The sequence below is a fragment of the Erithacus rubecula genome (genome assembly GCF_903797595.1).
Source record: "Erithacus rubecula genome assembly, chromosome: 20".
Lineage (NCBI taxonomy): Eukaryota > Metazoa > Chordata > Aves > Passeriformes > Muscicapidae > Erithacus > Erithacus rubecula.
The window spans coordinates 9105869-9117958 of NC_136672.1; the positions used below are offsets into that span (position 1 = coordinate 9105869).

A 12090-nucleotide genomic window follows, 5' to 3' on the forward strand; every position below is an offset into this window, starting at 1 on the left:
TGACTGGAGTGGGTGGCTGAGAGTGCTGCCCTAGGACTGAAATTACCTTTTTGTTGTTCTCAAAGTTTTTTTAAAATCTTCACTGCTGATATTTTTAAGACCCATGCAGACAGCAAATAATACAATTTGGAAATTTTAAAAAAAGCAAGAACAAACTTATAAAAGCAAGATGTGTTCAGCAAACCAGAGCCACAAGAGCAATAGAATAAATCCTACAATTTTAATCTGACATTTTCCTGCAATTTCTTCATGATGACTTAAAATAATATCCTAGTTCTACTCCAAAAGGGATGTTGTATAATTCTAAAAAGGCTAATAATAGTTTCATTCACTTAAAAAACCTTCAGCAAAGAAAACCAATCCAGAACATAAAGTGCAAAAGAATATGGAAAGCATGGTCAATGACAGTACATTTTTTTCAGAATAGTGCTGCATTCTGGGAAATTTTGAAAATCAATTTTGCTGTAAATTCTTTCCCTGCTTGGATGCAAAAATCTAAAAATATAAATGATATTATATAGTTGGGTGGTTCTAGTCTACAGGAGCCAAGGTCCAAGGAAATACATGAAAGGAACACTGCTGAAGCTCTCTCTTCATGGTTTTGACCTTTCTCACTCCTCTGCATCCACGTACTCTTAGATAAATCCCCCAGTACATGGGAACATACTGGAAAATTCTGTGTTTTGTGGTGAGGTGGGATGTATTACTTTACAAAACAGCTGCAGTAGCCATAGCAACACTGTCCTTTCATCTGCATTAGGAATACTGGGCTTTAAACTCATTTTGGGGTGAGATAAAGTTGATTATGGAGATGAGTAGGATGGGGTCGTTTTCAGTTTTTGCAATCAATATTTGATTCTTTAGTTTGGCTCTATGATAAGGTCATTTATTTTGCCATCTGCTTCCTATTTTGTCAAGCTTGTGATTATTAAGAGTCACCTGATGTCCACTGGTGGGTGGGTGGCACATGTTTAACTGCAAGATCTGCATTTTTTTCCAGTAGTAACTACAAAAATGAGAAATAATACACACACTGTGTCATGGTCCTGTAGATCTGGGGCTTCCTGGGTTTGGCAAATAATGATCAAGAGCCTTTGTTGCAGTTGTTGGAAACAGATGAACGTGACCTAATGAATAAACTGCAGAAGCAGTAGATTTAAAGCATCTTTGCATATGTTTTTACTATTTCACTTTTTAGAACATTTTCATTCTCTAAAAAAAACCAAAAAACCTCCCTTAGTGCAGTAACAAGATCTGTTATTTTTCTGGGTTTTATTGACCTAAGTAAAATATAGCCATGGACATGCAATTTGAGTAAGTTTGGAGCTGGAAGAAAATTACCCAGAAAACATTGATTGCAGTCCCTTTTCTTAATGGCAGGTAGTAGCAGTGAGGTTCAGGAGCTGCTTCCTCACTGTTCTTTTTTTCCACTTTCTATTTGGCCAACTAATTCTACTCCAGTCCCTTCCTTTCCTGCTGGAGTACTCTGCAATAAAATGCTTTTCCCACTCCTAGTGCTGCCTTTTCTCCTCCTTCCTGGCTGGGGAGTGATGTCCAGGCCAATTGGCACAGACATCTGTTGAACACTGAGCACTCCCTTAGGCCAAGCAGGATTTTGGCTTGTGGTTCAGAAATTCATGGTTTTCTTTTTTTTTTTTGTGGAGCAGATGGGCTTGTGGTCCTTCAAACCCCTCCACCTCTTTTCTCTTTTTAGGGACACAGTTTATTCACTGCTTATGTTGGGATCTGGATCTAAAAGTCATTGATGAGTGCACTGCAGCAGAGTTACATCTATATATTTACATATATTCCCTTGGAAACATGCCTGATGTACAGCTAACAGTTATGCTTTTGATACAAAAGCCTTTGTTAATTGAGTTGTGAAATTGCTTCCTTGATGCTGCGTGCTGGAATCTGTGGGACTCATTATTCACAGGCGATGACTATCTTCAGAGGACTTAACTTGCAGCCAAATAATTCTCTTTTAAGTTATTTAAAGTTATTTTCTGATTTAATGTAAACTGGCTTTAAATGTGTAGTTTGTGCTCTGACTCGCACATGATTTCCCTTGAATTTCCGCAGGCAGTGTATTTTTAAGTGAAATGTATTTGAGTCTTAAATATGTCTAGAGAAAATATTCACTTTATTTCGATGGGATATTCAGCGCTGTTGAGTGAAAAACTGAGCCAATCTTTTGTAATTAGGGAGTGGTATAGCAGTGATCACTATGTCCTTGAGTAACTAATAATCCTGTAGAGACTGAATATTCATTTCCACCACATACAACTGGTGTTGTTATCATTCCCAACTAGTGACATTCTCCTCTTTGATGGTTTACAAACAACTGTAGAAATGTCAGAACATTTCAAGCTATGCTTTAAAAAAAAAAAAAAAAAAATTAAATATTCCCTTTCTTTTCCCATGTAGATAGCAGAGGTTGAAGGAGATCTAAGCAGATCGAAATTGCTCCGGGAAAAGCAAGCCCAAGAATTCTCCAGGCAGTTGGATGAGATCAAGAAAAATTATGAACAACAGGTCAGTTGCTTTGCTCCTCCAGGTGGAGGGGAGAAAACACCCCTTCCTGCAGCTGTAGGTCACTGTGTGCTGCTGTCCTTGCTATAAAAACACAATTTATAGACACCCAGAGTTTTGTGATGGAGATGGAGGGGGAAGAACCTACACAGAAAATACTTTTTGTTTCCTCTTCACCATCCTTTGTACCTCCAGCTCTTTCAAATTGTTTCCCAGGCTTACAGGTGGCAACACCTATTTTCATAATCACCAGGTTCAATTATTTAATGCATTATCTGTGTCTCTTCTTGTCAAGAAACAGGGGTTTATTCTTTTTATCATTTTTGACACGGGGTGTGTTCAGTACAAATGCTTATTTTGGCCCACTGATCCTGATTTTCTTCTTTGTAATGTAATTTCAGGGTTGGGAAAAATACTCAGGAAACGTTTGGGTGGAGACAAGAAAGTTTTGTTCAGTAGTGCTGTGAAATGTAAAGAGGGAAAGAGCAGAAGTGGTGAAATTGTGGCATGATACAGACCAGGGAGCTGAGAAGCTGCAGCACCAGGCACTGGTGTGAGCTGGTGCTTGGTCACAAAACTACAGTGGCCTTTGTTGGTAACACCTGCTGAGGGATTGAAAGGGGGTTTTTAGTACTTTGTAGGAATGATGTGGTTAATCCATAAAAATTCTCTCTTACCACTGTTCTTGTGTGGATCTAAGCTTGCATTTCCAGCAGGGAAATGTGGTTTAATTTTTGTTTATCTTCTGTGCCATGAGAGGATGAAATGCTGCAGTTGCCTTTGGAGCCAGACCTGCTCTGGTCCATCTGGAAGGGGCTTTTTTAGGGAATTAAGGAGCAAGATCACTTTGGTAGGTGTTGAGAGACCCCTGCTCTGTGCTGGGGAGGAGCAATGGTGTGTTTTGTGTGTGGCTCTTGGAATAGAAGGGAGTTTGTTGTGTCACATCAAAGCATTTTCCCCGTCCTCTCTCAGAACTATTGTCACCACTTGTGACATACTGGCCTCTGAAAGGGTGAGGGGCATCTCACAGGTGTCCACCTTAACTGGGGGATGATATTTATGGTGATTCCTGCATTTAGTGATTCAGAAATTCTCAGAGATACTGGGATTTGTGCAGGAAAGGTGAGGAAGTTTGGTGTGTCAGGGACACGCTGAGAGGAGGGTGATGGGAGTTGGATATCTGCCTTAAACTGGAATTTTTTATTGAGTCCTATTTTCACATCATTTTAGTGATGTGATTGGCTCACTTTTTTCTTTGCAATTCTCATAATTTGTAATGCATCTTTAAAGTCCAAAGTAAGTACTTACTCAAAGATTTTGTTCCCATTTTCCCATCACAAATTTGAATCTGTAGAGAGAAATGCTAGCCTGCAGTGTATCGGGAGTTACAATATTCCTATTCCTACCTACAAATGGTAATTTTGTTTTTTACTATCCATGGTAACATCCACCAAGCCAGATAACATTTTCTGCCAATACTCAGCTGACTTTGCAAACTAAAGGCAAATGATAATGTCTCATACTGTCATGGTTTGATTTTATGTGTCTTCTTATATTCAGACCTTCCAGAGTCTGTGTCAAATAAACCCACAAAGCAAGAAATTAATATGAGAGTTAAAATTCTTTTTGGTGAATCTATTCTGTAACAATGTTGATATTGTGGTAAACATCAGTGAAAGCATTTTTCACTGAGATGTTTACTGCTTCCCATTTATTTTTTTTAGGATAGCTGCTTTTGCTATAAGAAAGAACAGCTAAGCTTTATGAGACATCACTGGAACCCAAGGGTTTCAGCCCTAAACAACGAGAACCTCAGAAGAATTTTATGTGGAATCCTGTTTATGCCCTTTTAAAAAATTTCTTTCTCTTTGTACTTCATCTGGAATGTTCTTTGAAAGCTGGTGGGCATGAAGAGCACGTGCAGACTGCAGGGGGTTATCACTGGGAACAGGGTTCTTTTGGGAGGCACAAAGCCCCTCCAGCCCCACCACAGAGCAGGATGAGCTCAGTTCTTCCACTCTAAAAATTTCCTTTCAGTACTTCCAACTTCTGTTTCTTTGCACTGCTCTCTATTTATGCTTCAGAACTTCTAAGTCTATTTTAAAGCAGACTTTTCCTTGCCTTGTTTTACTGCATATTTCTTTGGTTGTTACTTGGCGAGGAACAGGCTGATTTAATGTGTTTAAATAGAGCAGTGAATTTGAAGTGGAGATACATTTTGACAGGGCTCCAGCAGACTTCCAGTTGGAAATAGACACCCAACCAAAAACCTGGGTATTTTAGCTACCTGAGAAATGTAGTGATTGCTTTGAAATGTTCTGCCTCAAGTGTCTGAATCTAATTGTCAAATAAAATTTAGACATAAAAAAGGAAAGGGAAATTGCCCTACACATTTATTTTTTGTTGGCTGTCATGGTGAGTGGCACTGATGGCAACCTGGACAATTCAGTTGCCCATAATTTTAATCAGATTGGTAATAAAGAACCAGAAGAACTGATGTGTGATCCAGTTCTCCAATCTGAGAGACATTTTGGAAGTATAGGCACTTCAAAGTGTTTCACTACTCTGCTTTATCTGAATGCTTGAATACTGATTACAAAACAATTATTGGTGTGAACATGGACTGTTCACTGTGGGGCTGAAAGATTGCTCTGCTTGCAGATTAAACATACTGATATATTGATATTTATCTGCTATTTATTACAACAAATAACATGATACATTAATATTTGTCTTTGCTTCAAAAATAATTTGGAAAAAAACATGGCAGTTAATATTATATTGGCTTTTCAAATGCACACAAATCCACTAATAAAGCAAAAAGGAACTTTTGGATCCTGCAGTGTTTGGTTTCAGCTGTCATGTGTCCCTCCTGCTTCCAGCTTCATCTGATTCGGTGCCACTTGCTTTTGAAGTATCCACTGAGAACACTCTCAGAGAGAAACTGGTGGCTTTTTTTTTTTTTTTTTTTCTTCTTTAAATATACTTTAGCTCAACTTTGTTCTACTTGCAGCTGTTAGATTTGAAAGTATATTTTGAAGAAAAAAAAAAAAAAAATAACTCCAGCAGCACCAGAGTTCCTATCTGCTGGGAGCAGCTGCTTTCGGCACTTCAAAGCCAGTGGACAGCACAGTGAAGGCCTCAGCCTTTCCTGCCTTTGAAATGGTTGCAGTAGCTGTAGTTGGGCTTTATGGCACTTTCAGCACAGGAAGAAAGGTTATTTGGTTTTTTGCACCCCCTCCCTGTTGTCTTTTTTTCATTTTTTCCCCCCCCCCGCTTTCTAATTGCATCCTCGATTTAGCTCGGAATACCTGGGAAGTGTTTCTGATGAGTTCATCTTCTAGGAGCCCAAGTGTTTGGAAGAAGAAGTGCCCAGGCTTTTCAGTAATGGATTTTAGTCATATTTGACAGAAAAGTTAAGGAATTTGCTGTTTATTTTTTTCTCATGCCCTTGTCAGTTGAGCACTTTCTGAGAGCACATCTCTTGTGGGGAGTGGTGGTTCCATGGCAGAGATGGGACATGGGATGGGGCTTCATGCAGGGACATTCCCTAGCACAGGCAACACCTTTGTTTCAAGCAGATTTTTATAAACTGTCAAGAATGGAACACTTTTAGTGAGCTTAATGTGCCCCTAATGCTTAAATTACATTAATTTGTCCTTTAAAAATACCCAAACCATTAATAATCACTGTGATCACTGTTACACCCATTTTTTGCTGTAAACAGTTGCTGAAGTGACTGAGTGAATGTGAAATAAATGAGATGCAAGATTAGTAAGACAGCCAAAGCCTAGGAAATTTTATTTTCCAGTAGGAAGAGAACACACAGTGAAGCAGTTGCTGAGTTATTGTGATAGCAGGATGGGGTTACCCATGAGTTATGGCCATACTCTCTGAGATTAGATGCCAACCAAAATATATAAATAATCCTTTTGGTTTGGTTCATCTTTAACTGTGTTTATTCCCTTTAAAAATAATTATTCATGCTTCCATAGGAAAGTGGAAAGTTGTTACATGATAGCTGAAGAATCTCACTGTATCTCAGGAAATCCTTTCTTGTGACATTTATTGTTGGGTTCTGACTTCTGTAAAAGTTATGAAGAAATTAGAGTTGTCATCTTGTCCTGTGTATCCAAATAGGGAAGAAGGAGACACCTTCAGATATATTTTCCTGAGTATTTAATGAAATCACTTTGAAATCAAGCTAAGACAAGTCAATAGACAATGCCTTTAAGTTGGGAGCAAGACAAAGGTGTGGTTGAGTTTAAATATGCCTTTTATAATAAAGAAAGTGAGGTAAAGAAGTGCAAAATAGCTGGTTAAAAGTGAAAAAAGCATGTTTGTAATGTTACCTGCCAGCAGCAAGGACAATATCTGAGGTGCTGCTGGGACACTGTTCTTGTTTTAGCAGTGTGCTGGAGCAGAGCAAAGTGTTATTGAGAGGAGATGAAGAATATTCTGTATATCTTTTTGTCTTTTATAACTTTCTAGTGAGGTTAATTTAAAGAAGAGAGCGAGGTTCTCTCAGGCAAAACATTAATTTAGCAATTAACACTAATGGAGATAACAAGCTCAACCTCCAGCTCACTTTGTCCCCCTGCCCTTGCTGTGTTAAGAGTTCTGCCATTGCCCTTCTATCCTAGCTTTCCTTCTGGCCTCATTCTGCATTTTCTGTTTTTCTAGCTTCCCTTTCTCCAATCTGTTACCCACCCAAGTGCAGGAAACACTTGCAAAGCCCTGTTTGAAATCTGCTCTTCCTGGCACAGACCAATGTCCCAAGCATTTCTCAGCTCTACATTAACCTGGCCATTTGTTTTCAGAGATCCACAATCCATTTTTAGTATGCTGGTTTAGTTATGAGGAGAGAGTCTTTGTGAAAAGCTTTGTTCCTCTCCTCTTTGTCTGTACTCTAAGATAATTGAAACACAGTCTGTTCTTGCAAGGAGGCCAAATGAGCACGTTAGTAGAAGCTCTAAATTTTTCATGTCATCGGCAACAAGCTGCATAAATTTCATTTAATAAATTAATCTAGAATGCATAAACGTTTCCTTTGAACCATCCTAAGACACAGATGAATACCATTTGTGCAGAATATCTGAGGAATAGTTTCTTCAATCGACATCAACTTTTTACTTTATAGCTAAAACTCACAAATGGGAAAAGGAGACGAATTTAACCTCCAAGTGAAGAGTGGGTGGAAATCTTCTCATGGTGCCATTGCTGTTTACAGAATTGCTAACCAGACAGATGGGTATTTGCACGGTCTCCTTCAGGCATCTGAGTGGTGTGTGATTCAGAGTTAAAAGCCTGAGCTGCCTGTGTAGTCAAAGAATCCCCTTTGAGGGGAGGAGGGAGAGGGAGGCGGTGGCGGAGCGCAGACGGGTGCCTGCGGTAAGCAGAGCCTGGGCAGGCAGCTCCCTGCTCAAAGGAGCCCTTGCACACACTGAATCCCCAAACAAAGGCTAGAAACAGCAAATTCTGCACCACAGCCTGCTGCACACGGCCATTTGCAGCCATGCAGGGGCTGGCAGTGGGAAAGGAGGGTTTCTCTGTGCTGCCTGCCATGGGTTTGGTGTGGGTGGGATGGGGAGGGACCTCCTGATGTTCATGGTGGCACCAAGGTGGGTTTCATCACTGGGATGCAACTCCTTTTCCAGTATTGCCACAAGAAGGCTGGAGAGGGATTTCTCACAAGGGCATGTAGTGATGAGACAAGGAGGAATGGCCTTGAGCTGAAGGATTAGGTATTAGGAAGAAATTCTTTACCATAAGGCTGGTACGGCCCTGGCACAGTCTGCCCAGAGAGGTTGTTGCCTCCCCATCCCTGGAAGTGTCCAAGGCCAGCTTGGACAGGGCTTGGAGCACCCTGGGATAGTGGAAGTTGTCCCTGCCCATGGCAGGGCTTGGAATTAGATGAGTTTTAAAGGTCCCTTCCAACCCAAACAATTCTGTGGTTCTGTGATTTAAAAACAAACTTACTCATGCCAGAAGTTTGGGAAGATGGAATGATTGAGGTGAGGTTTGTGCTGCCCATACTTTAAAATATTAAAATTCTGAAAAGACTTTATAAGTAAAAATGATCAGGAATATAATTTTATGTAGTTGGAGTGAGACAATGCAGGTGCATTATTTTAGGGGAGGATAAATCAAACTGCGGTTTGGCTAAAGATCAGCTTGTTTCTTTGAGAGAATTTCTTGCAATTCTTATTTGCAGTTTAAAAAGAATTATTAGTGGTTAGTGACAAGGTGTAAGTATTACAGAAAACACAGTCATGCCAATTAAATTATTGCAGCCTGCAATGAAATAGTAATTCATGTACATTACCCCATGTGTACTTGCTGCTTCAGTGGTAAATGTGGTTCTGCACAGATGAAGTTTTCACTGTCCTGTTTGCCCCTGGCTCATTAACAGCCCTTATATCTTGGGAGACCTTCATGTTTCAAATTACAGAAAAATCTCCCAAAAAAAGGTGATTAAAATCTATTTAATTTACCTGCTGCAGAGAGGGTCTGGTTAAAGGGGTTGTAGTTTTCTCTCTTAGCTTGCAGTGAAGATGCTCCTTCTCTGCCCAAAGTTATGCTAAACCAGCCCCTAACATGATTAATGCTCACTGCTGCAGCCTGTTCCATCAGATTACTTTTAGCAGCAATATTTGCAGAGATGGCAATCCCCATATCCTCACGGAGCACTCACATTTATTTATAGGCTTAGGAGACAAAAAACACTCAATTTTGCTGGAGTTGTTATTTGGGGACAGGTCATGTGCTGTGCCCTGCCTGGGCAGAGGCTGGGGCTGGTTTTTCAGTTTTCAAAGACCTGATTTCCAAACACTTAAATGATTTTGGGATAGAAATAGTGAAAACAGAGGTGCTGTAGGTGTACTACAGAGTGAGGTTAGCTCAGTTCTTTGCTGTGACACTTGCAATGCATTGGTGGCTTCTCCAGCCCTCAGCTCAGTCATGCCAAAACAGTATCAAAAAATAAAATCATATAAATCATATAAAATCATCCTGCCTTGCAAACCCGTGTTTTATATAGGTGTTACTTAAAATATTTCTGGGATTGCAGACATAAATTTACATGAATTTTCATACTTTGGTGTCAAATATTTATTGTAGCAGTTACATTTTTCAAAGAGGTAGTGAGCTAACTAATTTCCTTTCCCTCCTTTGGGGACTCTAAAAAGAATTTCAAAGGCGTGCTTGTTCTTGAGGACAAGTTGAAATTGTTCTAAAATTGAAAAGCCTAAACTTAGAGTGTGATGTAAAAGCAAAACCTGGGAAGTAGAAAGCCTTGTCTAAATTAGGGACTTCCAGAAAGTATTTGCTGGTGTTGATTATATTACAAACCTCTGGCTTCTGGAAACATCTCCTGCCATCAGTGGGCTGTTTATTGTCAGTCTTTGTTCTTCAGGGTTTCACCTTGGCTCTGTGTTACAGTGTCTCTTGTTTTAGCAAATTGTCCTAAAGCAGCTCCCTGTGTGTGCAGCTCCATGTGCCTGTGCTCATCAGCTGTGCTGTCACCGGCCTGGGCACAAACCACACTGCCAGATTTACTTGGCACCTTTTTCTGTGAGTGAACAAGAGACCAGCACAGTTCTTGCATTCATCTTTTTTAGCTCTTTGTTAAGAATTTTGTTTTCTTCTTAGCATCCTTTTCTCTGCAAGAGTAAGGAAATGTAAATTTCGGTTAAAAGCTACGTTTTGAAGAAATAGTGTGACTAAAAGCTAAATTTAAAGTAAATAGTGTAATTCCCATAACAGTGTAGTAAATCACCTCTTGGCTGTTGCCTTGAATGTTGTTCTATTGCACTGTGTTGAAATAATTAAAAAATGCTAAGAAGAGATCATAATTTTCAAATATTTGTGGTACTTGATAACAGCAGTGATAAGAAAGGCTCCCTCAGGTTAGAGACACATTCCTGCTTGGTTTTGTGTCCAGGCCATGGCTGGAGACAGGAACAGATGCACAGGGAAGGGAGTAAGAGTTTTTCATCTTTGGGAGGACAAGATGAGGAAACATCTGAGACACAATGAATGCCCTGTGATTATGGTAATAGGGCACACACGATTATTTAATGAATGTTTCTTTTCAGCACTGCCCCTAATGCCCATTGTGAATGTTGTGTTGCTTGTCTGGATGAAATGCACAGCACCTTCCTGTGCTCTGGGCAGAGCTGGATTGCAGCAGACACTTGAATGTGATCTGCTGGAGGGGGAGATGCAGCAAGATCTCAACACGACAGAATTTTTGAAGGAGGTGGTTTTGTTATCTTATTCATAAAGGCGCTTTCTGCCTCAAAGAGGAGAATCTCTCTGATTTCTGAAGAATTAATGCAGTTTCCTGTGATGGAGAAGTCTTGCTGTTGCTGAAAAGCAACATGAAATGTCTCTTTCCTTTTTTGGTAGATGTTAATTTTTTTTTTTCTTTATAAAAACAACCCAATAACAATACAAGAATGAGAGAGGGAGGAGTGGAAGAGAAGCCATAGTGCTTGGCAACAGTTCTGAGGAGAGCAGGAGCTTCAGGGGGTGCTCACCAGGGCAGGGAATGGCTACTCAGTCACTTTGTGTTGTTTTGTTGGTTGGGAATGTGGAATACCTGCTAATATCCATTAGGGAAGATGTTGTTGGAGGTCTTTGAGGGATGAGAATGCTCTCATCCTCATCCTTTCTCTCCTCTGCTGTTTCTCCACCTCTGCTCCCTGCCAGAAACATCTTAAATTACCAAATCAAAACCATCGTGGGGGATACGAAGCTTTAAATTAGGAAGGTTTTAAGATTTTTCTTGTACATATTTGCCATTTGTAAAACACCTTCCCTTTTTCTTCCCACGTACCAGATGGAGGGACACCCTTCCTGCTGAAGGACCTTCTGCTCATTCCACCTATTAAATTAAAAACTTTGTGTCTATAAATGCTATTAACTGAAGAGATTGCTAAACAAACCAATTTACTTTGGATGGTGTGGTAAAGGTGTAAAGATTTGGAGAAGCAGGATATGTCCCCTCTGGGACACATTCCCTGCCTCCTGCCCTGTCTTCTGGTAAAAAAGTGACATCTCCAATAATTGAGGCTCCTCACAGCAAACTGCCTTAACCCAGACCTACATGGAACAACCAGCTGCAAACCCAGTAATTAACACAGCAAAGTGTTTGAAGGAAAAGGCCTCTCCTGTTGACACGATTTCTTTATAATCAGGTCTGATTTATGAAGGAACACTAAACATTTTTTCTCCTAAATCAGGAAAAGGCTCTACAGTCCTTTTAGGGAGCTCTTACTCTTGGGCACAGGGTGGACACCACGAACATCCAAGAGAAACCAGTTTTGTACAGAAATCTTGGGCGAAAACCTGGCTTAAAGAACTTTGTGTGAGAATCCCAGGCCCAGCATGGAAAATGTGAGGGGTTAACCCCTGCAGGGACTTGAGGCATCTCTTAATGAGCTCTTTAATGTTATTAAGTAATGTAGATACATTAAACCACGGGATGTTTCATCTGTTCTCCTCTCTCCGTTTGCGGAAGGATGTTCCCAACCGCAGCACGGATGGCACATTTCC

At 40.2% G+C, this 12090-nt stretch overlaps 1 protein-coding gene across 1 annotated transcript in view; it reads left to right on the forward strand.

Moving 5' to 3' along the window:
• The window catches only part of CEP112 (centrosomal protein 112), a 149278-nt gene that overhangs the window by 52799 nt on the left and 84389 nt on the right, over positions 1 to 12090 (forward strand). Inside the window, exon 19 of the mRNA XM_079323482.1 lies at positions 2428 to 2535. Within this exon, the coding sequence (XP_079179608.1) occupies positions 2428 to 2535 (108 nt within the window). The remainder of the gene's footprint in view (positions 1 to 2427; positions 2536 to 12090) is intronic.